This window comes from Panicum virgatum, chromosome 9K (genome assembly GCF_016808335.1).
Source record: "Panicum virgatum strain AP13 chromosome 9K, P.virgatum_v5, whole genome shotgun sequence".
NCBI lineage: Eukaryota > Viridiplantae > Streptophyta > Magnoliopsida > Poales > Poaceae > Panicum > Panicum virgatum.
This window is the reverse complement of record NC_053144.1, coordinates 62,275,164-62,296,938: the sequence shown is the minus strand read 5'-3', so window position 1 is coordinate 62,296,938 and position 21,775 is coordinate 62,275,164. Positions and strand designations below refer to the sequence as shown.

General features: G+C 51.1%; 2 protein-coding genes across 2 annotated transcripts; both read left to right on the top strand.

The window, feature by feature from the left end:
* Positions 1-307: 307 nt before the first annotated feature.
* Positions 308-2,096, top strand: LOC120646786 (lecithin-cholesterol acyltransferase-like 1). Its single transcript, XM_039923247.1, has 2 exons — positions 308-916; positions 1,051-2,096. The coding sequence occupies exons 1-2, from the start codon at positions 489-491 to the stop codon at positions 1,940-1,942; spliced, it is 1,320 nt and encodes a 439-aa protein (XP_039779181.1). The 5' UTR covers positions 308-488; the 3' UTR covers positions 1,943-2,096.
* Positions 2,097-16,256: 14,160 nt separating this feature from the next.
* Positions 16,257-18,642, top strand: LOC120646785 (U-box domain-containing protein 75). The gene is made up of 2 exons (XM_039923246.1): positions 16,257-18,127; positions 18,212-18,642. Exon 1 carries the CDS (start codon positions 16,643-16,645, stop codon positions 18,020-18,022), a length of 1,380 nt encoding a protein of 459 aa, XP_039779180.1. The 5' UTR covers positions 16,257-16,642; the 3' UTR covers positions 18,023-18,127; positions 18,212-18,642.
* The last annotated feature ends 3,133 nt before the right edge of the window (positions 18,643-21,775 follow it).

Sequence of the window (21,775 nt, the reverse complement as noted above, 5' to 3'; positions counted from 1 at the left end):
ATTTTTAGGCTCAAATGACAAAGGGTATGACGGCATGGCGACTTAGGGGGAGGGGACCCTGTCGCCCCCCCCCCCCCCAACGGGCGACAGGCCCCTGTCGCCTGTGGGGGGGCGACAGGCCCCCCTTTTTTTCCAGAGATCTCGTTGCAAATTTGAAGAAAAAAATTCCATTAAGAGCCTGTCGCCTTATGGGAGGGCGACCGGGGGATATTTTTGAAATAATTCAAAACGGATATATATTTTTGAAATTTTTATTTTTTTTAAATATAAAAAGAAAAAAGCGCCCGACCGGCGGTATAAGCTCATAAGCACTAACTGCGACATGGCCCCATGAACGTGCTACGCACCGGCCCAACTGGTTCCACCACCTACCCGGCCTCCTCACATGGTACACGTGTTGTGATGAACGTATATATACACACACGCATACAGGGTTGAAGGGGCATCATCAAATTAAATCTGCGGGGGCGCACAACCTACCTACGACCATGGGCGCCACGCTACCCGGCTTGCTCTCTGCGCTTCTGCTGCTGCTCCTCCCGGCTTCCCTCCGAGTCCGAGACCACCTCCCCGCGTCCAACCGGCGAGAGGCGGAGGACGGCGTCGTCGGCCGCGGCCTGCACCCGATCGTGCTGATCCCCGGCTTGTCCTGCCCCGACCTGGAAGCGCGGCTCGCCGACGCCTACCGGCCCTCGACGCCGCGGTGCAGCCGGGTGCAAGGGGAGGAGGGGTGGTTCGGGCTGTGGACGAACCGCACCTGGGAGCTGGACGCCGAGCGCGCCGAGTGCTTCGTCGACCAGATGCGCCTCGTCTACGACGCCGTCCTCGGGGACTTCCGGAACCTGCCCGGCGTCGAGTCGCGCGTCCCCGGCTTCGGATCCGCCCGCGGCTCCGGCTCCAAGGTTCCAACACACCCGTAAGCCCAACCATACTTCTTCTACTCCAGGAGGGTGTAACTCGCCGAGCATGCATGGATCAACAAGTCAGCTTCATTCCACGAGTGCATGCTGCTTACATGATTTGGCCTACTCCGATCCATATTCCACGCAGGGAGTTTTGTTTGGGAACACTGAGGGCTACACTGGAAAGGCTAGGCTACCGTGAGGGAGAAACCCTCTTCGGAGCTCCCTACGACCCGCGGTACGCTCCCCCGATGCCCGGCCAGGCGTCCCGATTCTACTCCCGCTACTTCCGCCGGCTGGCGAGGCTCATCGAGGACGCGAGCGAGAGGAACAGCGGCAGGCCTGCCATCGTCCTGGGCCACAGCTTCGGCGGCGTGGTGGCGCTCGAGTTCGTCAGGAACGCCCCGCTCCCGTGGCGGGACAGCTTCGTCAAGCACCTCATCACGGTGGCGCCGACGTGGTCCGGCGGGGGCTACGTCCGCGCCCTGACGGCCTTCGCCACGGGCCCGGTAGGGTTGCTCTTCGTCCCGGCGGCTCCGCAGCTGGCCATGCGATCGATGTGGAGGACCTTCGAGACGGCCGTGGCGACCCTACCGTCCCCGGCGGTGTTTGGGCGCCGGCCGCTGGTGGTAACCAGGAACCGGAGTTACTCGGCCTACGACATGGCCGACCTGCTCGTTGCCGTCGGTTCCGCCGACGCCGTCCGGCCGTTCAGAGAGCGCGAGCTCCCGAAGATGGACTGCTTCGAGGCGCCCATGGTACCGTGGACCTATATGATTGGGACGGGTGTCCCGACGGCGGAGCAGCTGATTTACTGGGACGGCGACTTCGGTAGGCTGCCTGAGGTGGTGTACGGAGACGGCGACGACACGATCAATCTCGCTAGCATGCTGGCGTTGGAGGAGAAGGTGGGTAAGCAGCCGGGACAGAAGGAGCGCTTCAAATCCATCAAGCTTGCTGGCGTTCGACACTCTGCACTAGCCACGGATGAACGGGCGCTCAGCATACTCATGGATGAAATTCTAGAGGCAAATCGCTAGCTAGTCTCAAAAGGATTATTAATTATCTCGTATTTTTTTGTGAAATTATTATCTCGTATTAAGATTGTTACGGTACTATAGTACGCGTGCAACCTTTGTACGGAACGATGCATCTGTTCAATAAAGAAGCTAGTATATAAAAAATATTTAGCAAGCACCACCAACTACAACGATCTGCAGGACTTGAACCTAGGCCTTGTTATCTCACGTGTAGTTTTCTTACTATCTCACCTACACAACAAACAATGACTTTGGTCGAAAAATATTCCGGATCCTCTCGACGCTGATGGTTACGACTCACGAGATGGTGAGTCGTGAGTGATCTTTGCATCCATAATAATTAGAGGACATGGTTGCCTCGAGTAGCCATGTGGACGAGATCGATCACAATTCACAAGTACCCCCTCTGTCCCGATTTAACTGTCGCTCAGGAACAGCGATTCCCCTCACAGGCGCGCTCTCCTAGGGACAGTTAAAAGGGGACGGAGGGAGCAGACCGCGCCCGTACGAACCCACCAGAGACACTGATGAGACACCGCACCTCACGAGAGATGTTTATTTGAATTGTCTCTCACCCGGTTAAGTAGCGGACCATCCATTTGATTCTCTTGATAAGCACGCCAGGACAACCTGCGCGGCTAGATTTCTTGCAAGCATTCTCTTGAATCGCGTGTTGGAATTATCCACGATTCCACGTGCTCTGTGTTAGATAAGCATAGTTAGAATATGTTTGTGTTACGTCTTTGATATCCTATGAGAAATGGTCCAACCAGCTAGTTGTTTGTAGAGGAAACGGACTATCCTGTGTTGTGACCGACTCATACGTACATGTAATATCTAGATCCATATCGCTGAATCAAAAGGAGGTATATGGGAGCCTCTGTTGTTCACGAACAAATGAATGACATCTGCCAGTTTCGTGCTGATTTTGCATGTGAGGAAGAAAGGAGGTGCTGATTCGTGCTGAGTATATGGGAGCCTCCGTTACTGTTCACGAGCCGATGGCTGATATCTGCCAGTTTCGTGCTGATTTTGTGTTTGTTTGACACCATGTGATGAAGACCACCGAGTTACATTAAAAAATAAAGACCGCTGACGTGGGTAGCGATCTGCATATGCTTCACACGGTGGAAAACAGACTCCAGCTAGGGTGTCATCATTCACTCCTGCTGCTGCAAAATTCGGGGCGATAACTGACATCTATCGGTTTCGTGCTGATTTTGCATACGCGGTGTGAGGAAGAAGATCCATATCGCTGAACCAAAAGGAGGTATATGGGAGCCTCTGTTTACTGTTCACGAACCGATGGCTAACACCTGTCAGTTTTGTGCTGATTTTGTGTTTGTTTGACGTCATGTGAGGAAGATCGTCGAGTTACGTTAAAAATAAAGACCGCCGACGTGGGTAGAGATCTGCATATGCTTCATACGCTAGTGCTGCAAAATTCGGTGCGATGAATCTTGCGGATCAAGACACGCTAAGGCCTGGGAGCTCTACTTATCTCCAGTGCAGATCCTGCTCTTTATAGGTTGGGGCATGCTAGTCAATTTAAGCTACAATGGACAAGAAAAAAATGATCAATAATTAATAGAGAATCTATCGGCCGGTGTTCCGAATAGTTTCATAAAAACGATATTGACCACGTAGTCCAATATACCCGCAAGATCATCGGCTCTAGAGCCGATTCCCATGTAGTAGCTAGAATTGAATATAAGTGCAATTATGATTTTCAGCAACGCTCCAATTTTTTATCAGAGGCCGGTTAAAATATAACCCGTTGCTACAAAGTTGGTGATAATTGAAAAAACCTAAAGTTGATCAAGTTACGGGGTCGAGTACAACTTGATACGGATCTAGAACTGCATGCCCGCAGCCACTGCATTAACAAAAAAAAAAGGTCATAAGGCCATTGATCTTCAGTGGTATATTATATATCTTAGATGTTATTTATTTATTTATTGAAGATAAACTAGTTTTGCATGTAACACTGAGGGATAAAATAATGTTATCCCTCAAGTAGTTGCGACGGCCAAAATGGCGTGCAACGCTGAGGAGCAATTCTTAGTTTTTTTTTAGATAGAGCAATTCTTAGATGGGCTGCTTTGTTTAGAGTTGTTGGGCTAGTATTTACCTCGGGCTATTATCCTTTGGATGGGCTTAATACCTCTATCCATATGGCCCACCTCTATTTTTTTGTCTCTTTTCTTCTTACCGTAATTGTTCGGAACACGTCAGGATCACTTTGTGAAAGAAAAAAAAAACATGCCACTGGGTTCAGTAAGCCGTGTGCAAAAAGATTGAGTTCGTGGATGCTCGGATGATATTGGGCGTTGCTTGTTTGAACGAAACATTCGGATCAAACCTGCACTTCTTCTATCTAGACCTATTTTTACCTCTTTGTAAAACGTGATTTTTGCATAGATTTGCAGGAGTAAAGTCTACGTGCCTCTCAAAGGCACCGCCGTGGAGTGCTTGCTTTTCTCAAGTCTTTAGGAGGACTCGGCTGCGTTTTCATCCCTGGAGGATTCGAAGATGGCGTAGGAGCTACTCCTGGGATTGGATTTTTTTAGAATAAGTCCATTTTACCCCCTGAATTTGTCAAAGAATCCGGATTACCTCCCTCAACTACAAAACCAGACATCTAGCCTCCCTAAACTCATAAAACCGGGCAAATCACCCCCTGACTGATTTTCACGGTGGTTTTGCTGACGTGGCACTGACGTGACGGTGGGACCCACATGTCAGTCCTCCCTCCCTCCTCTCCCCTCCTCTGTTTAGCCGCCCCCAAGCACCCCGCTCGCTGCACAGCGCCCCCGCGCCCCGCCTGCGCCACCGGCCCGCTACCGCGCCGACCGCCGTTGCTGCCTGCTCGGGCCATCGTCGCGCCGGGGCCGGCCTTGCCCAGCTGCCCCACGCCCGCGGTGGGAGAGGGAGGCTCCACTGCCGCCTCCACGAGCCAGCCCGCCCGCCCGCCCGCCAGCCCGCTCCTCCCCCGCCGGCGACGGGATCCGGCCGCCGCGAGCAGGGGATGGGGCGGAGGGAGCAGGGGAATCGGCGGAGGAGGAACGAGAGGGAGGGAGGGAGGGAGGCAGGGGATCCACTGCCGAGTCGGGTCGGGGGGAGGGGGCTGCGGCGTCGGGTCGGACGCGGCGGGGGAGTCGTCGGAGAGCGAGGGGAATTCGATGTCGGAGAAGCCGAAGTCGGCGTCCGGGTCCAGCAGGAGGTCCGCGTCGGGGAGGCGGATGAAGGTCTCGAAGTGGGCGCGCCGGTGGTGCCTGCGCGCGGGCCCCCTGCCCCCGAACGCGGAGGCCGGAGGAGGACGGCGCCGGAGGGGGGGGGGAAACGCGTCCAAGGCCGGTCGGTCAGCGCTGCCCGGGTCAGGCGTCGGCGGCGGCTGGGGGCGGGGAGGGATGCCTGCCGGGATGGGTAGGTCAGGCGGCTAAACAGAGGAGAAGAGAGGAGAGGGGGATGACTGACATGTGAGGCCCACCGCCACGTCAGTGCCACATCAGCAAAACCACCATGAAAACCAGCCAGGGGGTAATTTGTCCGGTTTTAGGAGTTGAGGGAGGCTAGATGTCTGGTTTTGTAGTTGAGGGGTAATCCGGATTCCTTGACAAGTTCAGGGGGGTAAAATGGACTTATTCCTTTTTTTTTTAATATCCAACATTCGATTGGACTTTGGCATTGAATCTCGTTGGATTTGAATCTAGTCGGACATAGATAATCCATTTGCTTTAGATCCAAATATATTGGATCTCCTTGGATAGAAAAATAGGATAATCCAATTCATGTTGGATTTCTCTCCTCCCGCACGCATGGTGCGGAGTTGCGCGCGGTGGCTGTGTCGGCGGCAGATGCGGCGTCTTGACGGTGCACGGTGGCGCTGGACGCGCTGCCCGTAGAGACCATTGGTGACAGCGCCGGCGGTGTGGACCATCAGTTCAGGGAGTCTCGGCTGCATGCCCTCGCGGCACGGTCGGGCGAGTAGTCTACGTGGTTGGAGATGGCGAGATGCTTCACATCATCAGCTCCTTGCCGGCGAGCTTGCCGTGGTTGCGGAAGACGTTCAGATGATGTGTTCTGTTTGTTTGTGGCTCCCGCTTCATGCTTGGATTTTGGATTGTATTGGATGGATTTGGATTAAATTGAATATGATTGGACTGGATTGGATTTCAGAGATTAAATGCTAGGATTGGACTGGATGGATGCTGATTTTAGATGGATTTCAATTGGATTCACACGATTGGACTTTGGATGTCAATCCAATCCCAGGTATAGTAGGAGCCGTGGAGGCTGGAGCCGGGGAGCAAAGCAAATCCTGTTCTATAGTCGTCCGGTCATCGTTTGGTGGCCCCTTGTCCCGGTCGTGAGTGAGGTTTGAAGGTGATGGGCGTGGCACTGCACCCGATTGTCCAAAGTCCAACCGATCGAGCCACGGAATGGGCCCTGCTACATGTGTGTGGTTCCAAGTCGTGTTAGTTTGGTTTGCCTCCACGTCCAAAACTCGCAGTCAACTGGATCCTTCCGCAGCTCCGCTATATCTGGAGCGCAACGTCCTAGAGCATTCTCAAATTCAGCCAGTTTTCAATATAACATCATGTTTTGTCCCGAATTGTTTCCAGGTTTCAGATCACGACCCAAATAGTTTTTCCAATTTTTCAAACTAGTCTATCAACTCGTGCTCTCGCACGAGATAGTTAGAGATATCTAATAATGATCTATCTTACGCTTTCTTTAACTAATTAAATATTTTAATCCAGTAGTATAAAGATACATATTTATAATTATATAATTGTAAAAAAATATGATAGGCTTAGTTACTAATTTTCTCTCTCACTTTGCATCACACATCCATATATGTTTGATATGTATTTAATTCAACATATTGTTTGAGTTACGTGAACAACATGAAAATTTGTATTCTTATCTCTTGTCTTATACATAAACATATGATGACACACACATTACGGTTAGTATTTTATATAAATAATAATACAAATAATATATTAATAATGATAGAAGTTAGAATTTTATATTGATGTGCTTTAAAATTTTATCATAATCATATAATTTTGATTCAAGTTTCGGATTGATTTTAATTTTTATTGTGTTAGCATTGGATTATATATATATATGTGTGTGTGTGTTTATGTTTAGGGGGTTACTTTAGTCTATTTTCATAAAGGCAAAGGTGGGTAATTTATAAGAAAAATATAACAGATCCAATGGCTATTTTGATTAGAGTTGCCAAATTAATGGCCGGATATTTCTGATTTTTGTGAGAATTTATTAAATTTTTCTATTTTTTTTAGACTGTCCACCTAGGATTCTAGGTGGCTTCATCTGGAGGCTTCAAAAGGAACTTCCAATTAGTAATACTAAAATTATACGTATGCCTCTCAGTAGATAAATGCTCATTATAGACTTTCTAATTCGAAACCATGATCACGCCGCCGACTCGTAACCATGCCGGCTAAGAGCAAGGCAAATAATATAGCCGGTTTGCTGGCTGCGAGGTTCTTTGCAGTCTTTTATTAGCCAACTCATATAGTAGTTAGCCTTTCTGGCCCACTTGTCTCTCTTGTAGAACTTCTTGGTTTTTGTGCCCGAGCCGGCTGTAAGTTTACAGCCTGCTTCTCTTTTCTCTCCTCTTCTCTCTTCCACCTCAACATTTAGTTACAACTTTTCTATTATGATCCTGTTTATTTTCGCTTAGCTTATAATCTAAGTGTGGCTGAGAGAAGCAAAAAATTTCTCGCTTCTTGCTTCTTGCTTCTTGTGGTTCAAATATTTAAAGTGAATTACCACCGAAGCGAAAATAAACGAGGTGTTTGATGGAATTATCACCTATTCCCACCAATAAATCAATTATAATCGGAAATAAATAGAGCCTATACTCGCTCTAAATACGTCAATCAGGTTTGAGACTTTGAGTACGCTGGTGCTCTTTTTTTTTTTTTTTTTGAGGGGGGAGTCGCTGCTTGGTGCTGATGCGCCAATGCGCGCGATCGTGTGGTATACGTAGACGTCTTGGTGTCTGTCCGTGGACCACCGCCCACACGCTGGGCCGGTGGGATCCATCCCTCCCAGCCCAGCGAGTCTCCTACCGGCACGGCAAGGGAACCAATCAGGGCGCCGGCCCCCTTCACCCACGTCTCTCTCTCTCGTGGCGTCACTGTTCGTCTATCTCGCTTGGCGCCTCCCTCCCATCTCATGATTCACCTCGCGCCATTGAAGGAAAAGGAAAAGAGAAGAGAAGGAGGGAGCAGAGATGGGCCGTGGGCGCGCGGCAGATACAGTTGCAGCAGCGGCGCAGACAGGCAGAAACGAGAACCGGACAGGGCGTCCCGGAAAGCGAAGCGAGCGGGGGGCGTGAGGTCACGGTCAAAGCGAGAGCGCCGGGCGGCGGGCAGCTGCAAAGTTGGTTGGCAGCATCAAGAAATGCCCCCCTCCCCTCCTCGGCGATGGGGACGGGCTTTGCATCGGCACGACGGCACATTGGCATGGCGCTGGCGCCGGGGACGCCCCCCAACCTGGACCACATTGACCGGTCAGACCCCGGGCCTCGCGGGCAGGCACGCTGCCCCCCGTGCATGCGGTGCGGTGCGGCGCGCGCTCCCCGTCCCGCGCGCCCCCACCGGCGCCGCTCCTGCCGCCGATCCGGATTAGGACGCTTTCTTTAATCACGCCACCCCGCCAGCTGACTGACCACTAATTAATCAAATACTACTAGTAGTACTACTCCTAGGCCCTGTTTGGTTTGTAGTAGTATTACACAAAAATTTTGACTAATAATTAGAGATACTAAATAAAGACAATTTATAAAACTAACTCCACAGCCCTGTTCTACTTCGCGAGACGAACCTAATGAGACCTTTGACCGCACGGTTAGAGGATGGTACTGTAGTATTACTGTAGCCAATCATCGATTAATTACTATCATTAGATTCGTCGTGAAAAGTTACACCCATCCGTGAAAAAATTTTACAAATAAACTTTGTTTAGTACTCCATGCATTGAAGATTTTTTTTTCGGGAATCGTGTGCTAAGTAGTACTACACCGAAACAAACGGGGCCTAGTAAGCTGCTGGCTGACTGATCAATAAAGCGCCGCCTGGAGCCGGGGCATCGTGATGATCATTCGTGCGGCTAACTTATTGCTGTTTCGCGCGGGCGCCGGTGCGGGGTTGTGTGTGTCCTTGAGGTCGGGGGAGAGTCTGGGAGAGCGACCGCGACCCTGGCTGCCTGCCTGCCACCGGCTTTGTTTATGCCTGATGCTCCCTGTCATTTGAGCCCTAGTTTTTGCGGAGGGGCTTGCTTTCTGCCTCTGGGGACCAGACCGGCTTAGCAGCGCGGTCGCAGGCTTTGGCGTGTTTTTTTTTAATAATCGCGGCAGGCGCCTCAAGGACCGTGTAGCTCCGGCCGCAGACACATGCGGATTAGGGATGGCGGGTACCCGATCCGACGGTTGAGTATGAGTATGAAATTTTACCCGCGGGTATGAATATGAGTATAAAATTTTACTTGCGGGTAGAACGTGGGTAAAATTTTTTACCCGTGAGTATCCAACGGGTACCCGAAATAAAAAAATAATCTAGTGAACTCATATCATTCACAAATTTTATGTCTCATTTTCTTATGATTGTATGAACTAAATAGATGGATAGTGAGATTGTGTGAACTAATAGATGTGAAAATGACATATACATTTTGCTTATTATTTGTAGTGAATCGTATAATCATTGTTACATTTTTTTAGATGAAATATATAACTAGAATTGAATGCATATACTTACATACAACTACAAAATAGATGTTAAAAATAAGAAAAAAGGTGCAAGATGATCCGTTTAATTCTACTAATGCTTTGCGTTCGTCTATATGGATGATAAATTTAAAATATGCTAGTCAATTCGACCAAATGATAGGTTATTTATGCTATTATTAAAATACCCGATGGGTACCCGAAACCCGACCCGTACCCGGTGTGTATGGATATGGGTATAAAATTTTACCCGCTAGACTTCGCGGGTACGGATATGCTTTAGAGTTTCGGGTATTGTCGCGGGCGGGTATTTGCTCTACTCGCAACATACACGACTCGTTGCCATCCCTAATGCGGATGCGGGGTTACCTGAAAAGAATCTCCAAACAAATGCAGGTTGGACAGCCGGCTTTCCCCGCCCCAGTTCAAAATTGCCCACCAACATCGTTGGCTTCGGTTGGGGTCATGGTCATGTGCGGGCCGCGTGCGTGCCTCCGCGAACAGGAGTGGCCGGCAGCCAGCGAACCAGACGGCGGGTGCCGCCAGGCGCGATGCACCGCAACAGTCTCCAGTTCCCAGCAAGCGTCCATCCCGCCTCACCTGAAACGCTCGGGCTGCTGCGCCGGCAGCGGTTGCCACTCCCGGTCCCGGCTGCCCCACGGCGGCACCGAGCAGGGGCCTTTCTGCTGCCCCCGCACTGAATGCCTGACCCTGACCCGTGTTCTCGGCCGGCACGGGCGTGACGCATGGCGACCAGCCGGAGCGAGAGCCCCGCCGCGCGACGGCGCGATGCGCCCGTTTTTGCTCGCGCCCGGGACCGGGAGGCACGAACCCACGGCGCGCTCCTGTGCTCGCACGTTCAGTGGCGAATCTATGTTGAACAAGTAGAGGTAGAGGGGGCTCATATTAACTCTCTTCTTCCTCCCCTTCTCTTCCTCTTCCTCTTCCTCCTCTCTTTTTCTTTTTGTTTCATCCCAAAAATAGTGGGGGGCTTAGGGGGGTATGCATGTATCTTGGGGAGGTAGGAGGGCTTGATCCCCCTTACCCCCCTTTAGATCCGCCCCTGCGCACGTTGCCGGGGCCAGAGTTTACAAAACCGGTGGGAACCGGTTACCGGTCAAACCGGTCCGGCCCGGTTTCGGTTTGAGCCGGTAGGAAACCGACCCAAATTCAAAAATGAAAAATTCCTAAAAATATTTAAAGGTGCGACGAATCTAATGGTGTCAAATTTTCTCAAAAATTTGTTCATTTAATATAGTTTGCGGAATTTTGAAGTTAAATCAAAAAAAAAAAAAAACCGACGGCCCAATAAGGCCCAAGGCACTCTGGCAAGCTAGATAGGGTTCTGGACAGAGGTGGGAGGGGTCGCGCAACCCCCAGAACCCTTCCGCCCCCCACCCGCTCCCTGTCCGCCGCTCGCAGGAGGCGACCGGCGCCCGCAGTCGGGAAGCCGCCCGCCGAGCCCGGCTAGCCGGCCGGTTAGTCCGGTAAGCCGGCCCGGCCTCGGATCTGCTCTCCGACCGCCGCGCAGGGGCGGTTAGCCGGCCGGTATCGCCGGAAAGCCGGTGCAACCGGGAGACAAGGTAAGAAGTGAAATTTTTTTAATAGAATGATTGGTTAGGTGTATGATTTAGAATATTAGATAGTCGCAAAAAAAAGATTTAGAATATTAGATGATTTGTTTTAAGATTTAGGTTAGAGTTAGGTGTATGGCAGATATGTTTTAAGTTTTAGGTAAGATTTAGGTGTAGTAATTAGAATTTAGGTAAGATTTAGGTGTAGGGTTTATGATTTTATTTATGTGATTGATATGTTTTTGGTGTTCATGTATGCAGATAGACAATGCCAGGCAGAGATGTTGTATGGGAACACGATGAAAATCTTTATCCCGGATGGCGATGCAACTATTGTCGTACGCAGAAAGGAGGAGGTGGTGCGACTAGATTGAAACAACATTTGACTGGGTGCGGGGCAGAGGTGGTCCATTGCAGAAATGTGCCACCTGATGTGCGGGACTTCTTTCAGCGTGAGATTGATAGGGCAAAGAAGGCAACTGCTGGCCAGACCCGAGAGAGATTGAGATGTGAGAAGTTTGCAGCGGAGGGAAACTATCCCGGTGATGAAGAAGATGAGGAGGCTCAGGTGCAGCGTGCCATGGATCTATCGAGAGCGGAAGCAGAGTTCTGACGGAAGGTGGAACGGAGAGGAGGTGCATATGAGCGTGGAGGGGTAGTGGTTCAACGAGGGGGATTGTTATGCAGAGGATGTTTCGAAGAGCCACTTCGCAGAGGTAGAGTCCTGTGGTGAAGGACTATAACTTGGCAGCTGGTGGGAGAAGAGGAATGGCGCAACCAAGGATTGATACAGACTCCTGGACGCAGAAGGGTAAGAATGCAAAGGAATCTATTGGTAAAGCTTGGTCAAAGTTTTTCCATATTGCAGGAGTACCTTGAAGACAGGCTGGCAGCCCATACTTTGTCAGCGCGGTCAGGGAGACACAGATGATAGTGACGGTGCTGATGCTGGTGGTGGTGCTGGTGGTAGTGGTGGTGGTGCTGGTGGTGGTGCTGGTGGTGATGCTGGTGGTGCTCATGGTGTTCGTTTCACAGGTATACATTGCACATATAAATACACACATATTTCTGGCTATGATTATTGACTATTAATTATGATATATGGTTGATTGTAGGGGAGACTCAGTTCACACATGCTACTCAAGACACCGACCATTGAGCACCGCAATCGCAGAGGAGAACAGGTGGACCGACGGACTACGACACTCCACAATACTCTTCTTCCTCCTACAATGATTCCAGACACTCTTTTCACTACCCATTCCTGACATCAACATGCAACCACCGACGAGATGTGTGTACGAATTAGAAGACTCCCATTTTTACACTATGTTAGTTCAGGAATGAAAGACAACATCGGCGTGGACGGACCAAACTTGGCAACACTACAAGGCTGAGCTGGTTAGAGTGCGAGGTATCGCTTTGTTGTCCACTGCCGAATACCAAACCGCGTCCCAAATGGGGTCTTCCCATTCCTACGTTGAACTCTTATTTAATGTGTATAAGTGTATGACTCGGTATTTGTATGCACGTTTATTACAATTATATTTGTATGTATGATTATAATTCTTGTTTTGGTGTGATCATTTACATTAATACGTGCATAGCTCATGCCAAAATTTTCTTTTATTTCACACCAGGGATCTATTTTTTAACCGCCGAAAAATTACTTTAAACCACCGGTATACCGGCCAAATCGACCGGTAAATCGGTCCAACCGACCGATAAACCAGTCCGAACCGGTTGCACGGCGGCTTTTGAATTCAAATTTGAATTTAACCAATTCCGACTAATTTCTGGCCAAACCGGACCGGTATACCGGAACCGATCCCGCCGGTTTGGCCGGACTGTCGGTATACCTTGGCCGGGGCAGCAAAGCCTAGGCCAGGCCGCGCACTGTGTCATGCGCCACCGCTGTCGTGTGCCGCCGCCCTCCTCCCCGCCCGCGGCGGCAGCGGTGCGTGCGCACTGTGCCGGCCCTCGGTGTCGGGCAGAAACGACGCTCGCGGCAGCCCCCCCCCCCCCCCCCCCCCCTCCCCCGGCGCCGCGCCATGTACCCGCCCACCCACCTCCTCTTCTCCGGCCGGGGGAGCACCGGAGCCGAGCCGAGCACGCAACGCAAGCAGCAGCGGCACATCCCTGTGCGCCAACAGTGCGCTCGAGCTCGAGCACACGCATCCATCGTGCTGGACCGGCCGGACGGGGTACGGATTTGACCGGTGCGGGACGCCGACGCGTCCCTGCGCCTGCGCTCGTCGTGGCGTCCGTCCTCCACCGGCCTCTCGCCAGCGGCAAGCCCGCCCGTCCCCGTCCGTCCGATCGCCTCGTCCCGTCTGGGCCTCGGGGGGCCTTTGACTTGCGGCACCCGCACGCCTGCGCGTACGTACGTCACGTACCCTCCACTCCACGGCTGGGGCGGGTGGCGGCGTTGAGATTCACCACCGGCCAGCGCCCAGGTTTAAATTCCTGCGCGTACCGGCAAGCCCAGCGGCGGTTGGTTGGTTCATTGGTTGGTCAAGGAAGGATGGAGCGCCATTTTGAAAGGAGCTCGGACGGAGTGGCCGCTTTGGGCACGCACGTTCCGCTCGCCTTTTTCCTCGTCCTGTAGCGTCGTGGCCTTTATGTTTTCGGGCGTCTTTCCCTTTATTTTTTTTCTTTCTTGCTCTCGGCTCGAAATGATAAATCTTTGCGCCGGTCACCGGTCTCGGTCGCGGTCGTAGCGGATCCACTTAATTGCTAAAAAAAATGAGGGCTCCTCCACCCTGGCGCCGCTGCACGTGTGGTGTCTCGTCTCATCTTTTTCTCTTTCTCTCTGGCGTTTCAAGATTTGGGGTCCGGGCTGGCTGGCTGGCGGCAATTCCTCCCGGCTCCGTCAGGCTAACGCTCGCTGACGGCCAGACCACAGACCGGACCAAGCGCGGTAGAACACCATTGAAAGCGAGATACGGCGAATCCACAGCAGCCAGGCCTGTCGAGCTCGTCTGCTGGACGCTCGTGCAGGGCAGGGGGTTTGTTGGGTTTGAAAACTTTACCAGAATCACTCGCATTCACAGTGATTAATGGTGCCCAGGGGTAGCGATAGCGCTCCTACCACTCTGTTTATATGTTTACCTGTAAACCCCGTAAAAAAAACATTACATCGAATATTTTAACATATGCATGAAATAGTAAATGAAGTCTATTTATAAATTTTTTTGCATAGATGGGTTGTAAATCGCGAGACGAATCTAATGATACTACTTAATTTATGATTTGCAACAGTGATTCTATAGTACCATCCGTTAATTATGGATTAATTAGCATTATTAGATTCGTCTCGCGATTTACAACTCATATATATAAAAAATTTGTAAATAGACTTTATTTAGTATTTCAAATTGATAAGATTCCTTTGCAAAAATTTTACACCTAAACAACTAAACACAGCCTAATTAGAAGGGCAAAATGGTCAACACACTGAAGACGCCCCGTCCGATGTAGTAGGCGTTGCGTACGTAACGTGGTGGTCGCGGCCCACGAGGGCCGTTCAGGTCAGCCCCGTACCCTGCCTGCCTCCTGCGGTCACGGCGACCGGGGTGATCTTATCTCCGCCCGCGCGCGCCGCGCACGTGCTGCCCGCGTGCGTGCCACGGAGGCCGTCGCCCGCGCACGCAAACGCCGTCGTACACAGTGTAGCAAGCACGCCCTCGTCTCGTCCTCCTGTTTCGTTTCGGCTTTGTTCGTCACCCGCGCGGTCACACTGGCCAGCACGGGCTGAGGCCCACAGATCTTTGCCCGTAAATCTTGTAAACATAAAAAAAAATCATATCGAATGTTTTAACATATGTATGGAGTATTAAATGAAGTCTACTTATAAAATTTTGTTTGGATGGGTTGTAAATCGCGAGACGAATCTAATGAGCCTACTTAATTCATGATTTGCAATAATAATGCTACAATAATCATCCGCTAATTATGAATTAATTATAAATTAATTAGTATCATTAGATTCGGCTCGCGATTTACAACTCATTTGTGTAAAAAAATTTGTAAATAGACTTTCATGGCAATTTTTTTTTACGTTGGAGCTAAACCCGACCTGAATCGTGAAAAGGGGAGAATGGAACACGAGACCCGTTTCTTAAGGAATGGAGAGCCATGGAAGCAGGGGGTCACATCAGGCTAAAGATGGCCGCCACGCGAATACGTGCCGCCATCAAGATTCTACTGCATGTGGTGCGCCTAGTTTACCATCTCGGGCTCCATAGCTTTCCGTGTTCTTTTGCTTCTGGAAGAGACCAATTTCCCATTTCCGTCAGCAGCGAGAAATAAGAAATATCGGAGAAAAAAAGCACACGAATACTTTTTTTTAAAAAAAAGCACTGGAAAATTGGGGAGAAAAAAAAAGCAGTGGGACGACAAGGGGTGTGCAGGGAGGCCCACCCCACACACACGGTGTAGTGAGAGCGCAAATGGATGGTCCCCACCTCTCCCATCCAATCCCCTCACACTCCTCCGCCCCCACACACACACAAAAAAAAGAGTAGTACTCCAACACAAATAATACTGGGCTGTGTTTAGTTCCTCCAACTCCTCCAAACTTTCCAAATTTTCCATTACATCGAAACATTAAATATAGCAAATGATCTATATAGAGTACTAAATGTAAGTAAATAAAAAAACTAATTACATAGTTTTGATGTACGTTGCGAGACGAATCTTTTGAGCCTAATTAGCCTATGGTAAAACAATATTTACCACATATAAACAAAAAATACTACAATATTTTTCGCAAACACTTTTTGCATCTAACACACAGCCCATCTAGATATTCTACACACACAAGTCACAAACACACCCAGGCCAGGCTCCTCTTGTCCTCTCCTCCCTCCCTCTTCTCCAGTCCACCCACTATTGCTTGGACTAGATCTCAAAATTCTACCAGACAGTTTCCCACTCCCAATCCCCCCTCCCTCAAGGCCTCAACCCCCCCCCCCCCCCCCCCCCCCCCCCAGATCTTCCCCATATCTCTGTGCTGCCTTGCTCGCCGCCGCAGTCCACTCCCAATCCAAAACCTAAAGGCTCTCGGCTCCGCCGCCCTGTTCGCTCGCCCCGCCTTTTGACTCCCCCCCAGCCCTAGCTAGCTACTGCTTCTGCGGAGCAACCCGAAAATCCTAGAAAAGCAAGTGGTCAAGAAAGAGTGGAAGAAAGGAGCGCGGTGATGATGATGGCGATAAGTCGCCCCATGATTCTCCCCATCATTCCGTCGCCTCCGGGGCCTGCGCGCTGCTAAAAGGGCGTCGCCGTCCGTCGCCGCGGTGCTGGTGGTGGTGTGCTTGGCCGGGGGACTCGTCGCTGCGCCGCCGCCAGGCCGCAACAATGCCGCAGTACCAGGAGCTGCCATGCGGCGGGCAGGTGCTCGACATCGACACGGCGCTCAAGGACGGCATCCTCGGGGGCGCGCTGGAGCCCGGGGATGCGGCGGCGGGGGACGCCGGGAAGCAGCCGGTCGAGCTGAGGAAGATGATGGACGAGCTCGACGCGGCCGGGGATGCAGGCGGGGACGAGGCGGTGCCGGCGGTCTTCATCTGCCCGATCTCGCTCGAGCCCATGGTGGATCCGGTCACGCTCTGCACGGGGCAGACGTACGAGCGGGCCAACATCTCGCGGTGGCTCGCGCTGGGCCACCGCACCTGCCCGACCACGATGCAGGAGCTCTGGGACGACGCGCTCACCCCCAACGCCACGCTCCGCCAGCTCATCGCCGCCTGGTTCTCGCGACGCTACACCAGGTTCAAGAAGCGCTCCGCCGACTTCCACGGCCGCGCCGCCGACCTCGTCCACGGCCTCCGGGGCACGGCGGTGCCCAGGAGGCAGCCGCTCAAGGGCCAGGCCCGCGTCGCCGCGCTCCGGGAGCTTCGCACCCTCGCCGCCACCCACCAGTCCGTCACCAAGGCTATCGCGGAGTCGGGCGGCGTGGCCCTGTTGACCTCGCTGCTCGGCCCCTTCACGTCCCACGCCGTGGGGACGGAGGCCGTCGCCATTCTCGTCAGCGGCGTGACGCTCGACGCCGACGCGAAGACCGCGCTCATGCAGCCGGCGAAGGTGTCGCTCGTGGTGGACATGCTCAATGAGGGGGCGGCGGACACAAAGATCAACTGTGTCCGGCTCATCCGCATCCTCATGGATGAGAGGGGTTTCCGGCCGGACACAGTGGCGAGCCTGAGCCTCTTGGTTGGTGTCGTGCGCCTCATCCGGGACAAGCGGCATCCGGACGGTGTGGTGGCGGGGCTCGAGCTGCTGAATTCGATTTGTGCAGTGCATAGGCCGGCGAGGAGTTTGATTGTTAGCATTGGTGCGGTTCCACAGCTGGTGGAATTGTTGCCGGAGCTGGCAACAGAGTGCGTCGAGCCGGCCTTGGACATCTTGGATGCCCTGTCTGCAGTTCCAGAGGGCAGGGCGGCTCTCAAGGATTGTCCGCGGACAATACCCAATGCTGTTCGCTTGCTGATGAGAGTTTCAGAGGCATGCACGCGACGGGCGCTGTCAATGCTGTGGACGGTGTGCCGTATGGCGCCTGAAGAGTGCGCACCTGCTGCCGTGGAGGCTGGGTTGGCTGCCAAGCTTCTACTTGTCATCCAAAGTGGTTGTGCGCCGGAGCTGAAGCAGAAAGCCTCGGAGTTGCTCAAGCTGTGCCGGCTCAACTACACGGACACCCTCTTCATCTCTAAGTGCAAACTCACAAGGACAATTCAGTGAGGGGATGGAAATGTTGCTGCTCTGATGTGATTTGATTCGATGATGCGTGGTTTGTCAATTGACCTTGCTGAGTTCAGAGTTTGAAGGAGGTGGCATTGCCGAATGGTAATGAGCATACATAGATAAACTTGCAGATCTTGCTCATCTAGCTCTATCATCTTATCTGAAGAGATGCTGGTGGTTGAGCAGATGGCAGATTGGTGGCGACCATATCCATTTGTGGAGAGAGGGAGAAGCAGTATAACAGCAATGCAGCACAATCAGTGGCATGTTAGATGGCAAGCAGGCGGATGTACATGCAAATTGATGGGTGGTAAGTACAGCCAGTTTTGCCATTAGGAGTCGAGAGCATTAAGCAAAGCCAGCACTTTTAGATTTTTGGCAATGTGGGTATGTCAGGGCTGTAGATGTTGCTCCCTTCCCTGTAATTACACAGTACTGTTGCTTCAACACTGGAATATACATTGCCATTGCTTGGAAAATTTTTGAATTGCTCATCCTGGTCGCTTACTGCCTAGTCAAATTGGGGAAGCGTGCTCTTTCCGACTTTCCCTGTAGCACATGCTAAAAAGCTCCATGGGGGCGTTACTCCTGCTGAAACTGAAATAATTGGAAGTTGATATTCTGTCCTGGTAGTCCTGGTTTTCTCATTTCTCAATTCTCAATGCTGCTCGCAACAGTTTACTTCCTCTTTGTCATTCTTTCTGTAACTAAGGGTGTGTTTAGTTCGCGAAAAGTTTGCGAAAAAGTTGTTATAGCATGTTTCGGCTTTATTTGGCAACTATTGTCCAACCATGGAATAATTAGTCTCAAAAGATCCGTCTCGTCATTTATAACTAAACTGTGCAATTAATTATATTTTTTAACTACATTTAATACTCCATGCATGTATCGTAAGATTCGATGTGATGTGCGTCAGTGAAAAATTTTAGGAACTTTCCGCGGAACTAAACACAGCCTAAAGTTCTATCTCGAGTTGCAGCATGTGATTTAATTCAACTGTTGTCCCATTGTGTTGTTTAGTTGTTTAAACCTTTTGCTTTGCCAAGTTGCCATAACTGCATACCAGGCAATTCTCTCTTTAGAGATCAGTTCCTACTTAATTTAGAAGTTCAGTATTGCATCTGTTGCAGATGCAGCAGGGATTAAATTCTGCATAATGACTGAAGTTGGGTCCAATTGAACATCTCGTTGAAATTTAGTACCTCTGTTACATAGTGCTCCAGTGACCTGGATTTATTTCGGAAAGGACCAATGCCCTGGATTATTATGCAGTATTCATGTCCTTGCCTGCCCTCATTCTACCTGCATGTTGGGAAAGCAGGTCTTATATTTCACATCAGGCTGTCCACCATCAGGATGTCTGTATTTTAGCCCCCTGCTTTTCCACTCTAGTCAGGGTTAATCCCGACCGGTCCGGTCAAACCGCCGCCCTCCGATCGCGGTTTACCGGATCGGTTTGATCGAAAACCGGTGAAAACCGGTTGAATTCAAATCCAAATTCAAAATCACATGTGTAATCGGTTTGGACCGGTATACTGATCGGTTTGACTGGTTTAACCGGTTTGAATTCAAATCCAAATTCAAAATCGTATGTGTAACCAGTTTGGAACGGTATGCTGGCCGGTTTGACCGGTTTATCAAGTGGGCCTAAGCCTTAATGAGCCGTCTTATTTTTTCTTTTCTTTTTTGGTTTAACTTTAAATGCCCGAAAAATATGTTAAACGAACGATTTTTTGAGAAAATTTGATACCATTAGATTCGTCGCACCTTGAAGTATTTTTAGAAATTTTTCATTATTTTGAATTCAAATTTGAATTTTGAATTTGAGCCGGACCGGACCGGTTTGTAAACCCTGCTCCTAGTCAGCGAGACCAAATAAAGCCGGGGGGCGTCAGGCTTTGCTTTCCGCGGCCAAAACTTTGCAAAGCATCCAAACTTTCTATCACATCGAAAATATAGCAAATGATTCATGCATGGAGTACTAAATGTAGATAAATAAAAAAACTAATTGCATAGCTTTGATGTACGTTGCGAGACGAATTTTTTGAGCCTAGTTAGCCTATAATAGAATAATATTTATCACAAACAAACGAAAAGTGCTACAGTATACTACAGTGTCTGTTGTGATTTTTTCTACTAGTTTTTCGCGGATGTAAACACACCCAGCGGATCGATCAGACGCCATTCGCCAGAGAGGCGCTGCAGCTCCTACTGCTTTAGACGAGCTTGCAGCAGTAGCGTCGCCGGAGGTGGCCGGGTATGTAGGGTGAGGACTGATAGGTAGTCCCGCGCTGGTGAATGAATGGTGATGGCCGGCTTGACCGGGGAAGCGAACGGAACGAAGCAGCCGCCGCCGTCCTGCTTGCTTTCCGAGATCCACGACGCGACGTCTCCGTGTCCCACGCGAGCGCGCACCGGCCCCGCTGCCGGGCGGCACGCCCCCACCCCACCCCCCGCCCGCGCGCACGTACAAGCTGTCCCTTTTCTCGCGCGCACCCAAGGCCAAGCCCAAGCCAGCTCGGACACGCGCGCGGGCGACGACCGGAGCAAGACCGGCCCGGCCAACCATGTGGCGGCCCGGGGTGGGGGCAGAGGCGCAAGAGCTCGAGCGGTTGGGTTTGGGAGTGCGAGGGACACACACACACTGCCACACTGGCGATGGCGAGTGGCAACGCTGGAGAGGAGCTGGAGCAGGACCACGAGCGCGTGCGCCGATCGGGGCCAATTGATTGGCATGTTCGTGGGGTGCCGGAGCCGAGCCAGGGGCTCACGGTGCGAGCGCAATCTGGACGGGCACCGATCGATTCATCGTTGGGTCTCGGGTGCGGTTGGAGCCTTCATGCTCGCGCCCAGGCACGCGCGCGCTCGTTGCCCCAGCAGCGGTTCCGAGGGGACAAGAAAGTGTTGGGTCGATCGCGTCTCGGTGGAGGTCGCGGCGCCGGATGGTGGACGGATCGCTGTACGCACACACCGAGAACGTGCTGCTGCGTGGTCTCGTCCTCCGCCTCGCTAGCGTGGTGCCCCGGCTACAGGTAGCCCGCCACCGCCAAGGCTCAACCTGACGAATGGAACTGTGCGTTGGCCGGGTTGCGAGTAGGGAGCAGAGCGGAGGGGGACCCTACTGGCGGGCGGCGGCCCCTCCTGCTGCACCGGCTCCTGCTGCTGCGTCACTATCGGCGGATGCTCCATTTTCAATAAATACTGTAGCATTACTGTTGCAAATTATGGATTAAATAGGCTCATTAGATTCGTCTCGCGATTTACAGCCCATCCATACAAAAAAATTTGTAAATAGACTTCATTTAGTACTCCATGCATATGTCCAAACATTCGATGTAACTTTTTTTTGCGTTTACGGGATTTACGGGTTGTGATCTAAATAGGGCCTCAGACACTTTAGAGCGAAACCTCTGGACCGGCTCTGGACGAAAAAAAAGGAAAAAGTCTATATCACCCCCTTATCTATAGGGGGTGGACTATATAACCCCCCAATTATGAAACGGTCTATATCAACCCTGAACTTTCCAAAACCGGTCAAATTACCCCCTAAATCAGTTTTGAAAAATCATAATAAATCACAGAAAAATTATAAAATAAAAAATCAAATTATGTTAGACTCCAAATGAGTAGATGTACACAATGGATATATAATATGGTATGCTTTAGTTCAATTTTTTACAGCTATGAAGAAAAACATAGATCTAAAGCTACAATAAAAAAATATACTAAAGCATACTATATTATATGTTC